The sequence below is a fragment of the Perissodus microlepis genome, chromosome 10 (assembly GCF_051167445.1).
Source record: "Perissodus microlepis isolate ML-2025 ecotype Zambia chromosome 10, ASM5116744v1, whole genome shotgun sequence".
Lineage (NCBI taxonomy): Eukaryota > Metazoa > Chordata > Actinopteri > Cichliformes > Cichlidae > Perissodus > Perissodus microlepis.
This window is the reverse complement of record NC_140470.1, coordinates 8,198,127-8,220,852: the sequence shown is the minus strand read 5'-3', so window position 1 is coordinate 8,220,852 and position 22,726 is coordinate 8,198,127. Positions and strand designations below refer to the sequence as shown.

The 22,726-nt window shown below is 38.5% G+C and overlaps 1 protein-coding gene across 1 annotated transcript; it reads left to right on the top strand.

Annotated features, from left to right (window-relative positions):
• The first annotated feature begins 2,978 nt into the window (after positions 1–2,978).
• Positions 2,979–20,790, top strand: msna (moesin a). The gene is made up of 13 exons (XM_084941754.1): positions 2,979–3,296; positions 12,373–12,456; positions 12,868–12,963; positions 13,098–13,372; positions 13,465–13,548; positions 14,336–14,482; positions 14,564–14,660; positions 14,761–14,924; positions 15,167–15,297; positions 15,400–15,560; positions 15,651–15,743; positions 16,835–17,059; positions 18,526–20,790. The coding sequence occupies exons 1-13, from the start codon at positions 3,285–3,287 to the stop codon at positions 18,688–18,690; spliced, it is 1,734 nt and encodes a 577-aa protein (XP_084797880.1). The 5' UTR covers positions 2,979–3,284; the 3' UTR covers positions 18,691–20,790.
• Positions 20,791–22,726: the final 1,936 nt, after the last annotated feature.

The window sequence follows — 22,726 nt, the reverse complement described above, 5'->3', positions numbered from 1 at the left end:
ATTAAACCATCAACCTCCAATTAGTAGATGAGCTGCTGTGCCTCCTCAGCAACCTATAATATTTCATTTAATATAGACTTAGAATCAGGCAAAACCATCAGCTGAGGCGAAGAATGTAATGTTACATCATTTGTTTTGAATGTGTTATGGCAAAGATGTGTTGATTTAAAATGTATTCTGAAAGTAGCAAAACCGTCCTACATCATCACTGGAAGATATTTGTCAAAATTACTTTTCCCCTTTACCATTTATCTTAAAGTAATTATAGCCTAAATATACTTTGAGATTATCTTTTAAAAAATCAATTTGTACTTCTGTAAAATGATCCCACAGGCTGATGCTATAAACCACTCTGCTTATATACTGCAGCTGTGCATGTGCAACAGGTTACACGGCACATGCACACTCTCTGCTGGTGGAGCGGTGCAATAGCTAGAGCCATGCGCCACTGACACAAGTGCAGACTTTCATTATTTTATATGAAACAATTATAGAAACCTAAAAGGCCTCTTTAATTAAAACTGTCAAATACTATAATCTGTCTGTCTGAGAACTCCTGTCTCTGGCTCCTAACTTCTAACAAAGCACTTACTCCACTGCTCCTGTGAGACCTTTTCCAACTGCTGTCAGGTCTGCTGATGGATACTGTGCTGAGTGTACACAAAATGATAAATGGATATTTAGGTAGACTTCTTGGGATTAATATCAGCTATGAAAGAAACTACAAGTTGCAGATGAAAGTTATGGATTCATTCTGACAACATTTCTATGCTGCAACAAATACTGTGTATTTTATGCCCCAGAATATGATAATCTGTTTTTTTACTTTTAGATCATTGGAAACTCAATAGGGTTCGTTTATGACAAAAAGAGCATTCCTTGCACAATGTTAATGTTCAAAAACCACTTTTCAACAAGAAGAGTGGACATGTCCAAGAAACAGTCTGCTCTCATCTGCTAGATTGTGACAGCTGTACACGTGTGGTCTTGGAGCCGTCTTGCCTCTGATTTGAAAGCAGCATGCAGCTCATTCAGTGAGACTGTGGGTGGTCATCCACCATCATCAGAGATGAGTCAACATACAAACTCAGTGACATCTCCATGCTGCGCTCTCACTGAGAATATTCAAACACCAGCCTTTTTCAAAGATTCCTATGTCTAGTCATTTATATTTTCCTTTTTCCTTTTATGGCATGTGTAAAATTTGAATGCTGTTATCTCTACATACCATACGCATGTGCAACCAAACAACGGTTAAGCACATCTTGACTTAAATCAGCTAGGAGGCATCTTGAAGCGGGAATCTGTACTTCTTTAATGGCTTGCAAAGATGAGGGGGGAGGGGGACGAGGGATGAGAAAAAGCCTGCAACCACCTCTAGATGTTGTTGACCACAAATGTTCAATCTGGGCTGAGAACTTTCATCCAGAGCATGTAAAGAGCAGTGTAGAAACCTCTTTTAAGGTTCACGATGTTGGTTTACTGCACTGAGACGGTGTGCAGTTTCATGATTTAGGCGCTTTATGTGATGCATACTGAAAGAGGAGGCCTTAGAGTTTGTATTTCATCATATTGCACGCTGCACTTGTAAGTATGTCACTAAATATTACAGTTTAATCCCCTGACAGAGCTAGATAAATTCCAGAGAACACAGAGTTTGAAAAGTTTATAGGTTGGTGTTAAGTACCTTGACAATAAAAAAATCATTCCTCTGAAAATGGTCAGGTACAAGGACTGCACTGAAAATGAATGGAAATGGAGCCAATGTCCAAAGAAAGGCTTTGAATGACCATCAGAAAGCCTGGAGAACTATGCCTCGAGACCAATTTAAAAATTACAAGAAAGCCTAGCTCCTTGGAAGCAAAATATTTTTAAAAATGGGGGGTGGCTCAAGACTTTTGCACAGCACCGTATGCATTATTTATCCTATAGTAACCCAATTCTACAAAACTACATTAGTAAAACAACCACAACAGTTGAATTAAACAGTAATTCAAAAGCAGCCTTTTTATTTGTTAAGTCTGTGAATGATGTAGCATATCAGTCTGCAATTTTGCCATTAACAATGATGATTTTCTGGGAAATTATTTGAAATGCTTAAAATGTAGTCAATAGAGGCGGGGCGATCGATTGAAATATCGACAGTATCTATACTAAAACTGATACTGGTATCGGATCGATACTAGTGCGATTGGATATATACTTCCTTTCGATCTTGTGCTTTGTTTCGTCCTGTACGTTCAGTATGTAACCTACTGAATTTTATTAAATAAATAATTTTATGGGGAAATGGAAAAATATACCTCAAACATGAACTGTGAAAAATGCCTAAATCTTATTATGTTGAATGTCAACAAATTCAACCCTGATTTAAAATACACGAAAAGCTGAAATGCGTGTTTTGTTTCTGTATTAACAAATCATTGTGGAAAATCACAGGGGTTTAATGGTTATCAAAATGTTTTTAGAATTTGCAAATTGAATGTGATTCATCTAACACACTGCTCTCCACTACATAGGCGGAGTAGTAGCCCTTTATCATCATAACAGATATACAACGAAATTATGGGTGCGCCACCCAACTACTGTGCAAAAAATATAAACAAACAAAACATGCAGATAAAAAGCAGACTGCGTCAACAGCATCTCTCATACGCTGCCTTTATAGATTAAAAGTATTTGGTTACCAGCCTTTAGCACAGCGCTAGAGGCCGATGACGAACATATTGCACACTCTAACAGGCTTGTTTTAGATACTGACATGTTTGCTAGTACTTTCTGCCTTCTTGTATTCTCAAAGTATCCCAACACACTGGTCGTCGTTTAAATAAAAGACTCATATAAAGAATGGTATTTAACGTGGCCTGTCTGCTAAAAGTGAGAGTGCTGGGAAACTTTTTTGCCTAGTGCTGAGACAGTGAACCGCAGCCATGATGATGCGACTACTGCAGGCGGAGTCTGCTGCTGGCCTGAACCTCTTTTTCACTCCGCTGTCCTGTCATCGGGTTGGGTGTGGTTTGCAGGGTACCGTTAGCAGGAAATCCAGCTCGAGTCCATTTTACTTTAAGGCGAAACAAAGGAAAAACACCCCCCACTCGCGTAGGGTCGAAAATAGCTCTTCGCAGTCCAACGGAAAAAAGTGAGGTTTTGTTTCCTCGAGACGGGAAAGCGTTTGGTTGGCGCCGTTGTTCTGATGGGAAAAAGTTTTCTCCTGGTTTAGCAAACTGCTCTTTTTATTTAATAACTTCATAGAAAGCCTGAGCCGGACGTGAAAGAAAAGAAAGATGCCGAAAACGGTAAGGCTGAAAAGTACATTTATGTTGTTATGTCAGAAGCTACTTTGCCTTTTCTGTCTCTCTTTTTCAGTACGCGATTTTAATTAGGTGTGGATGTTTCGCGTTGTTATTCACTAATAACAGTAAGATAAACTAAAGTGCATGTCCGATGGGTTTTACCGTGTTTAAAAATCTTTCGCATCCTTTCAAACTCACCCGAGGATTACTGTGGTACTTTCCGTTAGGTGTGTGCGCGTGCGCGCTTCCTACCCTGTGTTCACTAAAATTAGCGCCTTAAATCAAATCAAATCATTCATTCAGGGTGGAAGCCGCGTGCTATTAAAATGCTCTAGAGTTATATATTTAGGCTTAAATTACACTTTTTATACTGTTTTTCAGCGGAGGTGTATCCTGGACTAGCAGCGAGCTAGTCCTTCTCAGGCCTCCCTCTCAGTCAGCTCTTAACAAGGAGGGATTTGAACTGTCAGTCAGGCCAGCTGTTATGGTCAAAACAGGAGCAAATGGAGGCAAATCTGCAAACGGCTAGGAGGCAAAAGAGGAGACACAAAGAGCTTTTTTAATGCTACATTGCGAAGGTTATTAAATAAAGGCAAAAATAACTGCTCTTGAAATGAAGGAGCACTCACAGATTTGTGCTGGTACTGGTGGAGCTCTGAACAAAGAAAATAAGGGGGTCCAGACCTACAGCATTATAAAAGGCACAGCCCAATATTTCCGTGGATGCCTTTATCAGTGGACAAAAGAATTGAATGCGGTTTCAAACTCATCGGTTCTGCTCGGCTGGGTGAAGGTGTGTGGGGCTTTGACTCAGTGAAATGCTTTCTGAATGAAGAAGATAACAAAGAAGCTGCTGAATCTGTGTGCAGTCATTCTTCTTATCTACACATTGTCCTGAGATACCCACGTGCACATTCTGAATGTAAAAGGGACATGATGCTACTAAAAGATTCACACATGACCAATGAGAAGGTGATCGGCATTATATAGTCTACAGAGTGATTCACATTTCACAGTGCAGATGCTGCAATTCATCGTAGTGCTATCATGTTTATCCCCAGATTGTGTGTGTCAGATTTTTATAAATAATAAACTATTATTTTACAGATTGGTTAATATAATACTGGGTTAGTTTTATAGCTACTACCTGAGTATGATACCAAATTTATCAGTGTCACCTTTTACTAGTCATATATTATATTCAGGCCGGAAACGTTCAATGTTACAAAGGAGAGAAAAAAAGCCTCCAAGTCTCGTACCTGCTTTCTTCCTGCGGTATTGTTTCTGTTCGTACTTCCTTGATATTTTTCCAAGTTGTCAACCAGAAAAAAATGTCAAGCATCCTGGCAGTAAAAAGCCTTCACTACCCTCTTCTTCCCCAAAGGAATTAGTCTAATATCAGCATGTTTTTAAGTATGTTTTGTTTTTTTTTCTTTTCTGCATGGAGGCATTTTTGGCACAACCAATCACTAGTTACTAGCATTTACTTAAATGGTATAATCAACCCTTTCATTTATCAGGTGGTCAGGGATGCAAAATTACATTTAGTGTACCAGTCTTGATAATTTATCTAGTCACCTCCCAAAGACCCATTCTGAGGAAAAAATTTTTCTCTTGAGTCACTACATAACTATTGAATTTCAATTGTATATTAGCATAAAAAATCAATTTTTTTATGTTTTTTTTCTGCACATACATTTACTTACACTACTGATTATAACCCAAGTGCAGTTTGTAATAAATGTAGTTCAACTAAGAGCTTGCGTCCCACACAGACACAGATATTTGTCTTTGAAGTTGTTTCCTATAATCAATTGTTCACTTGCCATGCATTTTAATCCACTGCTAAGTATCAGTGTCTGTCTGCAGAGTGCAGCTGGGATGTTGTTAACCTCAGCAAAACCAGAGCCGTGTTTAAAGTAGCTGCTTTTGCAGTCACCAGTGGGAACCTCAAACACCTCAAAAGCACCTAAATGATAGTTACTGTCAAATCAGAAGAACACATTTTTGTCATGCTGTCAGTTAGAAAAGAGTAAACCAGTTGTTGGTCAGGAAGAAGCAGCAACATTTTCTCAAAATAAACAGCAGATTGTGGGTTTTTATATTCATTAATGAACAGCATGCGTCGTGCCCCCACTGCCAAAAGTATAATCATTGGAACTATAAGAAAATATATTCTGTTCTGTTTGTGTAGATGGAGTAAACCCTGTATGCACAGTAGCACAAAGGTGAACAGGTGCAATGGTTCAAACTCAGATGTGTGACACTCATCGGTTCATTTCCTTTCTCGTTAGCTAAAGGTGCTATGCAAAGATGCAACAGATGAGGAGCATTAAAAAAGGAAGTTAGATAAACTGATTCAGCAAATCAAGCGACTCTGTATCCAGCAAAAGTAAAAGTCATGTCCCCACCAAGCTGCCTCTGGGATTCATAGATCGTTTTAAAGCAAAAGAAGTTCTTCCATTACCTGTTTTTTTTAACCTAGTTTTTCAGACAGTTTATTTTTCCGGTGTTCAAGTTACATTTAATAAAGCTTAATGTCACTCAAAAGCAATAATTATTGCGAAGCTCAGCCTTTACTGGACTCCTTTTGGCAGTCCTTCAGTTTCCCTAGGAAGTCGTGTTATGACTCAAGGTTTCTGTACTTACATCAGTTCCTTTCTGGTAATTTCCTCGCCTGCAGCCTTATATGGACTTTCACATCACAGTCTGGCTGATCTCCTCCCTGCTTTCCTCCGCGTGGTCTTCAGATACCATGCCCCACTTTAGATTGCACTACAGCAGTGCAAAACCCTTTTTCAGAATTTTTCTGCATGTCTGTTGTTGCCACAGTTTTGTTGTTGTTGTTAGTTCCTAATGCAGCTCTATTATTACACTGAATTTGTTTATGTGCTGGTGTTACATGGAATTGCAGCTTTTTATCTGCTTTATCAAGAAGGTAACAGTAACTTAAAATTACTTTTTAAATAGGCTGTATTTTCGGAAGCACAAAACAACAAAACAATCATCAGCTTTATTGCTAGAATTTCACCCCATGTTGTTACAAAGCAAAGGATTTTCCCACTCATGCAACCCCATGACGGTTGGTTCACTTACTTTCCTACCTGTTTTTTTCAACACTAGAACCATTTCAGAGCTGGTACACTTTTTCATGTTAACTCCTTAGACTCAAGAAATGCACATATGGGCAGCTGTTACCACATAAAAATTAAGCATAACTTACCATTTTAGCTCGAATTGCAGGAATGATGACAGATCTAGCTTTCTCCTTGGAATGATCACATTTTTAACAAGCGTGTCTATGGAGACGTGGCAAATGGAAAGACCTGGAAGTATGCAAGTAGCAGGAGATTAAATATGGGTCTGTGGTGCACATAGCAGAGCAGATTAACAGTGTAGAGGTAGAGCTGGTGGACAAACTGCAATCAAAAGTTCACTTTTTAAAGGTTTCTCTTTGAAAGCTGTGGCAAATATCAAAGATCTGAACGTAAGTACTTTGTTGCTGGTCATGTAGTGTTCTGATTTGACATCCTTAATACTGTATTTGCTGTTGCTTATGAGCTAGCATTGGTTCTCAATAGACCAGTTTGATCTTATGCTGATTATTTGGTTAGCTTTGCCTCAGCTGACAACTGACAATTTAGTTTATTTTAGAACCACCCTGCTGACCTGCTAATGTATTAGCTTATTTGGATCTACACAAAGACGGACAAATCATAATTCCACACAAGGTGAACAGGTAGCATAGCAGTTCTACTGTACAGTGGCAACTTTCAGGACTTAACATTAGTCATCTGAAAAGATGTCAGGAATGTAAAATTTGTACTGCACTTTGACACATATTAACACCTCCATGCTATTGCCTAATCTCTGCATGTCTACATGGCTCTAACAATGTGCCAGAGAATACCTGACAAAGAAGGCAAGTATGCATAAAACATACTTTAATCAGTTGGTGCTTGGGATTTCTTATTATTGGATATTTTTTAGAGCAGACGGTAAATTCCATGATTGGCTCAGACAGATGTCAGTCAGCAGTTTCACCAGATGACGAAGCAGCAAAACTAACAAAACTCTTTTCCAGTTTGCTTGCGCCGACATTTTAAAAATCAAATAAACAGTGGTCGTGGGAAACGGCTCTAAAAGACCCAAACTTGAGTGTGTTTGTGTGTGCGTGTTTGTACTCTCCCCTGGTTAGAAAGAAGAAACCCGATCCTTTTTTTTCGACCCTCCTCTTCCTGTGACAGAGTTTGAATTTCTTTCGTTTAATGCTAATACCCGTAAGCACACAGTAAACCCAAAATAACCAGAAAAGAAGACTTGGTGACATTACCAATGAAGATACCCTTAAGGTTTTAATGAGGATTCAATTTTAAACTTACAATGGAGCTAAATTATTTCCATTTTCCTGTTAACTAACTGCAAACTCTAGTCAGAGAGTCATATGCTTATCATCTCGCCCACAAGTTTTTTTTTAATTTTCCACGCTTTGAGCGATAACATAACGAGATGTTAACTGTGAATTGCACAGGATAAGTGGAAGTCATGACATTTTCGCACATTTTACCATTTCAAATGTCACTTTAAACAACCTGAACTGTTAATGTTCTGTGTTCGTTGTAATAGAACCAGATTCAGAGCTTTTGTTGGTTCAGAATGAGCGATTGATCAATTCATGTTAGCATATCTGATGGAAGTGAGAGCATTTATAGCCATTTGGTAAAACTAAAATGTCTCTCATGCTTGAGTAAAGAAGGAAAAAATGCATTTCACCTGAATGGATTGGAATCTGAATTGCACTCTGGTTGCCCCTGACATCCTCAGTTTATCTTTCAGATACACCAAACTGTAAATCGGGTTGCGGTGGAGCCAGTAGTAGCGTTTCTCTGGCAACCAAGAGGATGCTTTGTTAAGCAGTTGTTGACTTTAGATGCTGACATTGTGTGACTCTCATGCATGGCATGACTCAGATGTATGACTCAGAATTATCAATGTGCAGTTGCTATGGTTATTGGGGTAAACACTGAAAGAATGGCATGTTCTGATGCACGTTTCCCGTTGTTATAAATCAGTTGTAAAATAAGCCAGGCTTATCGTACACTCTGATAGTGACCTTCTTTAAAAACCCCTCTGCTCTTTCACGTCAAAGAACTGTTAGTCCAGAGCCTAACTCATTCCTACTTGTTCCAGGAACCACTTAGCATTATCTTCTTTACTGTCTCAGCTTGTATTGGACAGATTGTAGTTGTGAGCAGCACATGGCGATAACTCTTGTGTGGGAATGTAAGGCAGAAGTTGAATTCTGGCACGTCAGTGGGGCTGTATCTAAAGATTAGATTTACTGAAGCTCTCTTGTGACTTGAAACCTTACAGGGTTAAACTAGCTGGCACTTAGTGTTTTTTTCTTCTTTAAAATAAGTAATTGCAGTCATTGCAAATAGGGCTGCTGCAAACGATTATTTTGATAGTCGACTAGTCACCGATTATTTTTGCGATTAGTCGACAAATCAGATCATGCATCCATTGGACGTAAAACGTACAGTTTATTGCACCAGCATGCATCTGCTCTTAAATAACTATCATTAGCTTACAGCTTTAAGTGTTTAAGGTATGTGCTAACTAAAAATAAAGGCAAGATGATAATTTATTAAATTTGAATGAAATCTGCAGATTGTTTCGGTGAAGTTTAATAAACTCAGCCGTCTGCTCCTTGCTATCTAAAATATAACAGAACACCGGAGTATATTCTGGAGAATCTCACACTTCTGATAATCAATAATACTAAAAAAAGCCAAACAATAACATTTTTAAGTTATCTAAGTGACTTATACATCATGTTTAACCTGAGTAGTGAAAGACGGCGTTGGGTTTGAAAACGATTTGCCCGGAGTCCGGTGTTCTCACCGGCTCTAGTGAGCTTTGCACCCGGCTAGCTATCGAGCTGGTGGGTAACAGACGTCTCCGAAAACGTCGGAGCGCTTTTGAAAATATGTGGTGTCTCGATAAACTGAGCAGATATTTGAAGTTTACACAGTTACATTCTCGCCCGAAAACATGTTAAACGTTTATTTTGTGACCCAGAAAGAGTATTATTAAAACTAACTATCTGCCGCCATTGTTGGAAACTGAGCAGGGCCGCGCTATGAATTCTGGGACACAGCTTCTTCTTCTTCTTCTTCGGGGTTTAACGGGAGCTGGCATCCTTGTACATGCAGTGCTGCCATCTTCTGTTTCAGTCCGTTATTACACTCTTAAATCCTACTACTTATTCCTGCATCTTTTGCGATCTTACAAAGCTTCAAACGAGGCGTCGACTATTAAATTAGCCATCGACGATTTTGATAGTCGACGTAATCGTGACTAGTTGACTAATCGTGGCAGCCCTAATTGCAGCAAATGCTCTCCGGTGACCTCTGTTTCTGCTGGTTTAGTAACATGTTTGTTAAATCGAAATTGAATATACAGAGGGGATTTAAAAAAAGATTTTGCTAAGGAAGCTTGATGAACCTAGCAAAATTAGTGACAGACTGCTTGCATCACTGTGTCTTCACTCAATATTTAACACCACGTTTAATTTAGTTTTCATCAGTTTTGCTTCCTCTTACTGACAAGGCAACCCAGATGTTTGACCCCAGTTAACTTTCAGGTTAACTGCTCATCACCCCATTGCCATTCAGTGGCTGTACAATTGTAAGACACGTGCACACTTTTTACTTATGATAGTTGCGTCCTTTTTTTTTCATTCTTTGTGGTTAGTGCAGCTTTCTGTATTCAGTAAGCCCAACAGCTCTCACTTGCTACGTGCGTTTTCAGCATTACAGTTAGCTTGGTACAGTTTGAACAAACATGCCATTAAGATGAAATTAGTGAAAAAATTGCAGACTTTTAGGATTACCGTGACATTTCTGATAACTAAATTATATTCAGCCTCAATCAAACTCATTATTTGCTCACAAAAGTGAATGTTAGACCCACTAAACATCACAATGTTGGCATTGTCACCCTTAGCATATGTGTATCCTGATAATTCTTTGTTAAATAACTAATATTGTGTTGTGAGTCCAGCATGGCTTGAACAGTTGTTGGTAAGTCAAGGCATTAGACCTTTGATTTGAGTCTGGAAAAGTATTATTTTTGTAGCATGCAGCTGTGTATTACATTAAAACAAATATAAATAAAATAACACAGATTAACTCATACGTTTCATACAGTCAGTGAAGTGACAGATTGTTAAAAGCAACTTCACATGACATACAGTAAAGCTTTAAACAAGTCAGTAGTCATCAAATACACCCGTGTGACAAAATCGGTCACAGATGTGTTTCTCAATGTGAAATGTATGAGTTTGGGATTTTATTTTTGCAGTATCGCTTTGGTGCGATTAAAAAAAGAGCTAAGAGAAAGTCATGGAAACATGGCACGTGGGCCAGAACAGGGTGTTTTTCAGCATGTGCTAATAATAGTGTGTTAAGTGTTTTTGAGCCCTGGCCATGAGAGACACACCCTAACTAGGCAGAAAATGTATAAGCGTAGTTCCTTTTTCTTGCAAGATTAACTATTTTGATTCAGGAAATGAAACTGCTTAGACACCAGCAGGGTGGCCACAAACTGAACTCTTATCTGCTCAAATATAAATAAGTGTATCGCCTAAAGTTCATAACTGGAAGCTTAACAACTCCTGTGTCTAGACGATTCTAGACTGCAGTGTTGGCATTCAGAGTGGGCCCAGATTTAAGGTTTCTCCTCAGCTCTTAACTGCCTGGGATGGCAGGAAGTGACAGTGGGGCAAGTGTCCTGAGCAGTAAATAGGGTCCTGCTGACATGGATGGGAAAGAACGCAACTCTAATCAACCCCGCAACTAGGAAATAATACATACCATTGTTGTTCAGGGCAGGCGTGGGCCTCTGCCTGCACAGTTATTTCCCAATAGACATGCATGCTGCTGTTTCTTTTTTCTTTTTCTTTTTTTTCCTAGTCTCTAAGAGGGCACAGTAAATGAGGGATTCCTGCACAGCCTACTGAGTACTTTTTTCTTTTTCTTTTCTCGCCACCTTCTGAGCAAGCTTTTCCAAAGAAAAGGTTAAATAAATGTGTTCAACTTCGGACATATGATTTTGTAAGACACAGATATAACAATTTGTCTAACTAAGGCGTGCCTCGTTTACTGAATAACCCAGGGTAGCAAAGTGTGATACCTGAAAAAGAGATCGAGCTAAAGTTCTGTCTACAAACCGATCTTGTTAAATCCTGCTACACCAGACAGGTTGTCTGATGCATGACAGGATGTGCACATCTCTCATGAGAGCTCAGTGTTTAACAGTCATGCCTCACAGGGCCCGACCACCAAAGGATGTGGTTACTTCCTGTAGATAAGTTCTTGACTGAGACAGAGCCAGATTGGTACATTCGTCGTAACCATGAGATGCAGTCTTTTCTAAATTTCAGAATAAAATAGTAAAAAGGTAATTGGACTGCAGTGTTACTTTGTTCTCCAGCAGGACTGGGATATGTGTGTACACTTTTATTGCAGGCACATTTAATGAATTCTACAAGAGGGCCACACATTTTGAGATGCTACACTTGTTAAAGATGGTCGCCATTAAATAGTTTGCATAGAATGACACAGTTTTTAATGCACGAGAACTTATATATTGCATAGAGTTTGCTTTATATTGTTAGGTAAAGACCGTATATTAACACAGAGGGTTTTCTAAATCAAATGAGCGAGTACCTTTTGACAGTGGGAAGGAAAAACTCGCTTTTAACAGGAAGAAGGCTCCAGCAGATCCAGGCTCAGGGAGGGGCAGCTGTCTGCCACAACCTGTTGGGAGTGAGGGGAGGGAGACAGGTTAATAATAACTAATGATTAAATGCAGAGTCTCATAATGTTTAAGAGAAGAACAGAAGATCTAGTTTTGTCTATTCTCTATTTACCAAGAAACGATATGGTACAATCATTTCAATGATACAATGATAGTACAATGATATGGGTAATAGTAATAGTACTTTAACCCAAAATACTGTCTTTTTTTATTTGCATATTTGAAAAAGTTTTTTTTTCTTTCCTCTGTTCCTCAGATTAGTGTAAGAGTCACCACTATGGATGCCGAACTGGAGTTCGCCATTCAGCCCAATACAACAGGAAAGCAACTCTTTGACCAGGTATGAGAAACTGTTTCCTCTAGCCAGCACTTAAGTTACCATTAAACATAAATGATGACTCTTTGACGAGTACTGTGGTGGGGTTTAGTACTCCTATTTCTGGAAAATGCCGGGAGATTATTATATATTATTATTATATATTATTTTCATGGCTATTAAATTTTTTTTATTTTTGGCTGATGATCTTTGAGTCTTCTAAAATAATTTTAAATGTGAAAAATCCAATGACAGATTCTTAAAGGCTGCTGTTTGATTTTTGTTTTGTTTTTATATGACTGATTAAAATCTAAAAACAATACATTTGCAATTAGGAAAGCAGTAACTCTTTGTGGCTGAAACCCCTTAAATAACAGAATAAAACAAGAGAATTATATTTTATGTTTTTATTTTTGTTGCTGTTTTTATTTAAAGGTTGTGAAAACCATCGGCCTACGAGAGGTTTGGTACTTTGGACTCCAGTACCAGGACACAAAGGGTTTCTCTACTTGGCTGAAGCTCAATAAGAAGGTGAGCTCCTCAGTACTCAGTACACTTCATTCACTGGGATGTCTTTTTTCAAGCTTGAACTGCGGTTTTTGATCTCGAGTCCACAAACAGAAGCATAACCTCTACCCTCTCACCCGTGTCGGATCATATTTTAGGTAACAGCCCAGGATGTGAGGAAGGAAAGCCCGCTGCTTTTTAAGTTCCGTGCCAAGTTCTTCCCCGAGGATGTCTCAGAGGAGTTAATCCAGGATGCCACACAGCGGCTATTCTTCCTGCAGGTAAAGGAGGGAATCTTAAATGATGACATCTACTGCCCTCCAGAGACGGCGGTCCTCCTGGCCTCCTACGCGGTGCAGGCCAAGTATGCCGACTACAATAAGGAAGTCCACAAACCAGGCTATTTGAGCAGCGAACACCTGCTTCCGCAAAGGTAACGCGGGCTTTATTGCCACTTCAATATGCAGGTTCACGTGAAACATTCCCGACATGTTACTTTGACACTTGGGCCTCTCATGTTCTCAGAGTCCTGGATCAGCACAAGCTCAACAAGGAACAGTGGGAAGAGAGGATTCAAGTGTGGCATGAAGAGCACAAGGGCATGATGAGGTGATCAGCGACACACGTGTTCCCCAGCACACACACAAACACGTGAAAGAGAGGACGGTTGCCTAAAATATGGATATTTGGGAAATTATTGCATCTCTGGTGATGTGAAAATGTGTAGCTTAAATTTTCCATTATCATTGTGCACACTTATTTTTTTCTGCCACTTGACTACAATGTAGTCTTCAGTGACTACATTAGGGTAGCCACAGCTTATATACACACTTCATAACCTACTAAAACATAAGACTGTTGAGGAAGTTATTCCTAGTTGAATTACCTTGTTGTTCTCTGTTGCTACAGTTTCTTCCCTCTTCTGTCATTTCCGTGAATTTGAGATAGAGCTAGCTGAGAGAGTGTGTTACCACGGCCTTTGTGTTGACTCACAGGTGCTCTGAAAGTTTGTTACTGGCCTTGAGTCACTGCAGTTTGGTGATCTGAGTACTGTTTGTGCCACTGACATTTTTAGTATATGCTTTATTGAAGACAATAGTGAATGTCCTTTATTGGCTTCCATATGTGTTTCATCAGTCAGGTTAGCTTGTCGTAGATAAACAGTAAACACAGCCTAGATTCATTATATGTTTCCCCAGTTGCTCTGTTGATCAGTTAAGTTTCATAGTTCAGGTAAAGTTAAAAAAGAGGTATAACCCGCTCAACCACACATCCTGAAAGCTCTGCATTTGAGCTCTGGCCTCTGCAGCCGGTTAGAACAGTGCAAACAGCACGCCACGCTCTGACTGTGAATTCTTCTTTTAGCAAAAGTTAAAGACGTCTTATTTGTCCACAGAGAGGAATCCATGATGGAGTATCTGAAAATTGCTCAGGACCTCGAGATGTACGGAGTCAATTACTTCAACATCAAAAATAAGAAGGGAACAGAGCTGTGGTTGGGAGTGGATGCTTTGGGTCTCAACATTTATGAACAAAATGATAAGTAAGTGTTTCCACAGAAGGGTTTGTGTTTCGTAAAAGGTACACTGTGCAGTGCTGACCAAGCATTTTTGTTCTCTTACAGAATGACGCCCAAAATTGGATTTCCATGGAGTGAAATAAGAAACATTTCCTTCAATGACAAGAAGTTTGTCATCAAACCAATTGACAAGAAAGCACCTGTATGTTAACATAATGTTATGTTATTTATATTTAAGAATAATATTAATAATAACATGTAACAATAAGACATTTTAAATGTCTCAAATGTTTCCATTGCAGGACTTTGTATTCTATGCTCCAAGGCTGCGCATCAACAAGCGTATTCTGGCTCTGTGCATGGGTAACCATGAGCTCTACATGCGCCGCCGCAAGCCCGACACTATTGAAGTGCAACAGATGAAGGCGCAGGCTCGGGAGGAGAAGAATCTCAAGAAGATGGAGAGGTAGGACCGAAATGGAACCAAACAAAAAAACCTACAAATATTTTACACATGGATTGTGTGAGTTCTGTTCCAAAGATGCAATAATAAATGCAGTCTGTTATAGGATATTGTAACAGTTATAGAAAGATTACTAGCTTTATTTTCAAATACTCTATAAAATGGGGTGATTATCTGCTCTGCTTTTGAAACATTTCCGTGTGATGCATTACGCAGTCATCCTGTAACGATTTCGTTTTCATTAGAGCTGTGCTGGAAAATGAAAAGAAGAAAAGAGAACTTGCAGAGAAGGAAAAGGAAAAGATCGAAAAGGAGAAGGAGGAATTGATGGAGAGGTTAAAGCGGATCGAGGAGCAGACGAGAAAAGCTCAGCAAGGTGGGGAAGCTGTGAGAGTTCAAGAAAAGCTGCCTGTAATGAATGATGACAATGTTTTCCTCACATGATTCTTACCCTTAATTCTTGTGTGTGTGTCCACAGAGCTGGAGGAGCAAACGCAGAGGGCTCTGGAGTTGGAGCAGGAAAGGAAGCGTGCTCAGGAGGAGGCTGAACGCCTGGAGAGTGATCTTAAGAGTGCTGAGGATGCCAAGATGGCGCTGCTGCAGCAGTCAGAGAACCAGATGAAGAACCAGGAGCACCTGGTTAGTGTGTTAGCCAGTGTGATTAGACACTGACACTTAAAAAACTGCAATAATGTGTGTACTGATGCTTCAAATATGATGTTCTTTTAGGCCACAGAGCTGGCTGACCTAACTTCCAAGATTTCCCTGCTGGAGGATGCCAAGAAGAAAAAGGAAGAAGAAGCATTCGAGTGGCAGCAGAAGGTGTGGCTTGACTTTTCCGTAGTTTGCTATTCAAAACTGATAACATAAAAATATGGCAATATGCCAATAGTGGAACAGGCAAGAAAATGCTGTCTATATAGAAAACATGTTAACAGATACTTGCATATGCAGTTGCAGAACTCAGTTTGTTCTTCCTGGTTTTCTAGTTAAAACAAAAAACAAAAAAAAGGAAACTTGTGCTTTACTGCCATCTTGTGGTGAGAACTGATCTTTTTGTAACTAGGACACTATGAAGACAGAAAAATATTTTAGTAATTTTGGAAATGTAATTGGAAAAGCAAAAAAAAAATGGATGGACAAAAAGTGAAAGAAAGAAGAAAAGATTAAACTGTTAGACTTAAAAGCCTTTTTGTTCATTGATAATCGAAGTCAGTGTAACTATGGCAGGAAGAAGTTAATCAGAGTTGTGCTGGTCACATCGCCCCTCCTCTGTGACATAGTCAGGACAGGCATTCCTGGGGTCTTTTTGTTGTGTGGGTTTGGGGGAGGGTTAAACTCTCCCAGCCTGCCTCTTGTCTTTTTTGGTAAAAAAAAAATCCTGCGTGCCAGCCCTTTCTTTTTTTCTTTTTCTTTTTTTTAGCCCATGTGACTCATGGTGTTTGTAGTGATGATGGATGTCTTTGTGTGAGGGAAATCCTGTTCACCTTTTTTAAACCATTGTGATTTTCTGCCTTGGAAAAACCAGTTGTGCAAACTGGTGGTTTCAGTATTGTGTGAATTTTTGGAAAAAATAGTAGTTGAGATTCCAGTCTTACTCATAGCTGGTTTTTGACTCATAGTGCCTCGGGCAAGAAGCACTCGGTTTTATATTGAATTTCCTGAAGGGATTTCCTAATAAAAATATCCAAGATATATAGCTTGGGTGGAGAGAAACCAAAACAGGAAACCAAGAGCCTGACTATGGGTCATGTAGCATAGGTCTGCCTGTGCATTTCTCCTCTACTGCATGCTGTAGGAAAAATGGCAATACAGAAATATCAGTTAAGCTCCCCCCACTTTTGTCATTTTCATTAGACATTAAATAAGGGTAATTTCTAAAACACCTCACTTTTATTTCTATATTTGCTCAGGCTACGACAGTGCAGGAGGACCTGGAAAAGACCAAAGAAGAGCTTAAAAACAAAGTGATGGTACCTCAGGAGCCCCTAAACGCAGAGAACGAGCATGATGAGAATGATGAGAGCAGCGCCGAAGCCAGCGCCGAGTTAACAGGTGCTGCCACGTACAAGGACCGCAGCGAGGAGGAGAGAATGACTGAAGCTGAGAAGAACGAACGCTTACAGAAACATCTACTTGTAAGTCCTTGGAATTTTTTTTTAATAAACATTAAAACAATACAAATAATAAAGTGACGAAGTAAACGTTGCTCAAATAAAGTTGGTAGGCTGCCACTGTTTTTTGTCTCGCTTCACTCTGGGACTGTAAGAGAAACATGACACACAAATAATTATATTTTCCTGTTAATGTAGAACATTTGGAAGCCAAGTTAGCTTTTACGCTGTTTAATGCTTCAGTTTTGTTGAAATGGGAGCTTTACTGGCCTCTTGAACTTCCTCCCAAAGTGCTGTTCGGTGTTGTGAATGCCAAATACTTCAGCTGCTAGTGTGGGGAGGGGCTGCGTGCCTGCTTGTCTGTATTTGTGAAGCATTAAAGGGAAAGCAGTGCTGTGTGAAGTTGTGTGTCAGATTGAGAAGGCGAAGCCAATACTTTTGGTACTGATACTGTTGCAAATGAGTATTTAATCCAGTATTTTCTAGTATTGATTAGTATCTAAGTATTTTTTTGGTTGTTTCTTTGACTACTGTTGACACAATTTTAAGTAGCTTTAGTCAACTAAAAATAAAGAATGCGCATAATTAAGTCATGCTACTAAAGCAGTCAGATGACTGTATGTAGATACGTGTATGTGTCATACAGTTTCATTATTACAGTCAGATGTAAAGATTTCATACATTTTTACCCTTAAAAATCGTGATTCATACCTGATTCAAATAGAATAGATTCAAACCAGTTTGTCGTGCACAGCAGTCTTCCCAGGGTGGTCTGCTGTTTTTGAATGTTCAGTCAAAGTCCACTTCTGACCACAGTGGTTCTGCATTTTATCGTGGAGTTGTAAACTTGTGAACTTGAGAATAAACATCAACTTCAAGTAGCAAGGAAGGAAGTCCACAGTGTCGGAGCCTGAAGGTATCAGAGGAGGAGGGAAACTAGGAGCATGCTTCTCATTATTTTTAACTTTGATGGGGTTGAGCACTGGGAATTTGGTCACTCAGGGTCTGACAGATGCTGATTTCTACCATAACAATCTGAGATGTCCGTGGGAGCATGTTTAGAGAAATGCACTCATGGTTGCACTGTCTGATGGTGCCACGAGGCAAAAACAGGGATCAAAACATGCTGACAGAGGTGGCCTGCAGAAGGAAATGGGAGGATATAAATCAAATATAATTCTTTTTGATATTTTATTGGCAAAGTGAAGGAACATTATGATTACATCTCGTAAGAACACACAGTCAGCTAGGGATTCTTGTTTTAAAGTAGAATAATGAGGTTGATCCAGGTAAGAGTAATCCCCTCATTTAAGTCTGAATTCCTTTTAAAACAGGTTTTAAAAAGCAGAAATAAGTGAGTAGAATGTCAATTTTGAGCCAATTAAGTGACTCACTGGTTGGTGCAAGAACATGGGTAAAACACCATGACATTACACAACGAGTCGCACATGTTAACTGTAATTTTATAATACTTGTAACCTTCTTTCCAGGCTCTAAGCTCAGAGCTGGCCAACGCCCGGGATGAGAGCAAGAAAACGGCAAATGACATCATTCATGCAGACAACATGCGAGCAGGACGTGACAAGTACAAGACCCTCAGGCAGATCCGGTCAGGAAACACCAAACAGCGTATCGATGAGTTTGAATGCATGTGATGTCTGCATTCACCAACGCAAAAGCCCACAGAGCTGGGCCTTTCTGCCTGGACTGCAGTCCTGCCTCACTTTAGCTGTTTTCTCTGTACCCAAATAAAGTCAGATCCACCAAATGACGTTGCTGCAAAAGCACAGCATGTTGTACAAATGTGGATCTGGAAGGTTCTGTTTGTTACCATTTCTTACTTTGAATTTTAGACAAGTCACTGGTTGAAAAGGGACATACTGTATTTTATTAGTACATTCCTCACTAGGGGTATGTGTAGCATATTAGTAACGGGCTCACGCCTCATTTCATGACACATTGAGCAAGCAACTTTTAGTTTGTTTTATCTCTTTCACATTTTTATATCATCATTTCTAAATAAAAGCTGTAGAAATCCATTTAATTTTGTGCCATTCACAAATCCAAATTGTGCCATAAACCATTTGCACTTGATTCTTTACAGCAAGCTGGATATTTTTATTTTTTAGAAATAATGCTTTTCTGCAGTTTAAAATTAACTGCACTGCAGTCTATACGAGCAAATGCAAATAATATGAATAAATTGTTTGTATGGAACAAAAAACAGCAGCAGTATTATTAATATTTTATATTATTATTATTATTATTATTTTGAAAATTCACAGTTTATTTACTAATTTTACTGCGCTCAGAATCATCCAGCAGTTAAAAGTCATAGTATTTACAGCCTACTGGCAATGTGATATGAAGGATCTAAGGATTTTTGTCTTTTTTTTTTTGCATTTTCAGTTCTACACTTTCAGCTGTGTGGCTGAAAGTGTAGAACTTGCTGTTGAAGCTTAAGCAAACAAATGTCTAACTGTGCCTAGAGACGGAATAAACTTGGTATGTCATTTGCAAATCTCATATGTTGTAACAATCCAGTTGTTTGAAGAATCCAAATTTAGTTTAACGTATACGCTGCAACTTGTTTTTTCCTCATGCTCAGACATCAAAAGAAAAGGTAGCACTGATATGCACATCTACATATGCTGACCTACATACGCTGAAGAAAGAAGCAAGGCTGAAATTTGACCTGCAAATTAAATCTGATTGAAATTTGTAGAAATTATCAGCTGCATTTAACCATTAAAATATTTTTTTAACCATCATCATCAAGTCTTTGCTCTTTTACTTATCACTGAGGATGTTTTTGGTTATTATAGTGATTATTGTTTTACCCAGTACAGCAGTGGTAATTGTAACTTGTGAAGTTGGCTTCTATTGTTAAACACATAGTCATCTGTAAAGGTGAAAGCTGTAGTTTAATCTTAAAACAAGTAATGTGTAAAATAAAACAATTTCGTCAGACATGCACTGGAAAAATCAGTTTACCTTTTTACAAGTGAGTCAAATTATACTGTCCCACATGGGCACATTCTCCGAAGCATGCATTTTTATATACTGTATGTATTTAATGACATTTGTGTGTTTTTGTATTTGGGATTTTTCAAATGTGATACAATTATGTAAGGTCTAAGAGAGACACACCTTAGGATATTTTTGTAATGTAGAAAACTAGGAGTACTTGTCAACAATACCTGTTTTCAAAGGAACAACATTTTTTAAAGACAGCGTTTTGTAAGTGGAAGAACCAGATGGTACAGGACATTCTTTTAAGGGTGCGTTAAACCATTGAACCTTTTTTTTTTTTTTTAGAAATTAGTATTTGATTTCTTTTTCACATTTCAAATTAAGCCCAAATTTATTTTAGTGATAAATATTTCTGATTATTTTATTTTGATGTCTTTTAGTGAAAGAAAAAAAGACACATTTTGATCAGCAGTGTAGTTTTACTTGTTTTATGTGCCATGAAAACAGATCAAAGGATTGCTGCTACAGATTCCTTTACATGCCTTGAATAGTAACTTTTGTGATCCTTGCAGTTTGTTTTACCCCAAAGTTTGTGTGTTAGCAGCCTAATTTGAAATTTAGTCGTCATAGGTGATAACTCATTAAAAGATGCTTGTCTTGTCTCAAAAAGGAAAATAATGTTGACTTATAAAACCATTGACAGACAGTGCCTTGCCCAGTTTGTTCATGAGATCTTGCTGCTTAAAGTCTTCCTTTCACCAATAAATGAAATTTAGAATAAAGGTTTTTGTCTTCTTGTGTTGTCATTTTTCCTTTGAAATGTTTAGTGTGTCTTTAAACCGAATGCAGTTCATTATATATAAAAAAAAGTACAAAGGAACAAAACAAAAAGTAAATCTCAAGTGTGTCCACAAGGTGGCTTACAAACTGTGAGTTTCAGCCACGTCACCGTTCTGCACCAAGGGTGACATGGCAACAGTTTGAAAAGGATTCATTTTGTTCACACAAATTTTAGTGAAACATTTGATTACTGGATTATTATAAAGATCACATGAGTCTGTTTACATATCTGCACAATATGTTTAAATAATTAAAGAACTGTGTCGTTAAACCAGAAGATTCTGGAGGTTATTATTTAATTTTTCACTCACTGAAATGTTTCCAAGAGTTGATTTATACTGCTTAAAATAAAAAAGACTCAAATGCCACGTGTCACAAATTCAACATGGAGCATTCAGGCAAGCAAATAAACACCAATTTGCAGTTTCAACCTTTGAATGTGTGTGCAGAGTGCAGGAGGCACCTGTCTCCTCGATTAAATGTCTCCTTTTTAAATGTTCGATTAAAAATAAAACATTTCAAAAGAGCACATTTCCAGAGATGTGAGATCCTGCTGCCCGAGCGCAGCATTTAACATTTTGTTTCAAATTTGATAATCATTTGATAACCATGTGACAACTCAATACATTTTAATATATACAAGAAATCCAAATTCTACCAGTTGTAGTAGTATTGGTATAGTACTCTACACCAATGCTGATTTTTGGTAGATCACTAAATATTTCACAAAATAAATGAAGGTAACCTAATTTTCTGTTATTTTTGCAATAGGAAATTGAACAACTCTAAACACCAAAGGGAGGTGCTGTTTTTTTTAATCTCCAACTTCCCCTATATGTGGTATTAGTGGCCTACAGTGGGTGTTGAAATGGTTCACACACTGAACTGCCACTTAGAGATAAGATGCAATGACTCTTCCTGTATGAACAAAGCTCCTAGAATGTACTTTAGTGTTTTGCAGAAAATGACTCATGAGAAGCTGTTAGCTCTTCTTCTTTTCTCGACATCATTCTTCTTCTTTCCTTCTGTCAGAAGGAAACTTTTAACTACAGCACAACACCCTCTAAGCTACAACGTGCTCCAAATCCCATTAAAGTAGTTTGCTTGTTGAATAATGACAGAAATTTGTAATCATTTTGTGGCGCTGGTGACTCATGAAAAAAAATGCAGATGAACTGCCACCTGTGCACAGCTTGAGAGGGAAAATAGAAAGCATTTAAAAGGGCCGAGGCTAATTATAAAACCATTTTATTTGCTGATTTCAGGTTACAGGAATCTCTCGATTTCTTTTTAACACTGGATAAAAATGTGCTCTACAACCACATTGTAGAGCTTAATTTGTGGTGTTGTTCTTTGCAACTATAGCATCATTATAGATTTTTCTGAGCATTACTCTGCTGCTTTTATTTGATGGAGGAGGTTTTGAAACAGCATTACAAAAGAAGCCGTGTTGTAGTTTTGTACTCTGAGAGCTTTAGGCATTTAACTGTAAGCGATGCTTCATACTTTGAAATACAGGCCTAACAGGAAACTTCACTTCACTTACATATTCATGTCATGTCTGCATCTGCATACAATGTGCTGCATGTCTACTGTATGAATGATATAAACTTACTGGCCACTTTTCTAGGCACGCATGTTTGACTGCTTGTCAATACAAGTGTCTGATCAGTCAATCACATGGTGCCAACACATTGCATTGATGCTCAGCTGGTGAAAGTCAAACTGAGCATCAGAATGGGAAAGAAAGGTGATTTATCAAATTAAGTAACAGGTGAGTGCAACCACGTGAGCCGTGACATTCAAATGGAATTAACTGATCCTTACTGTGCATGTTGAGATACTCAAAAGTAATTTGACAAATGAATCATTTTAAAT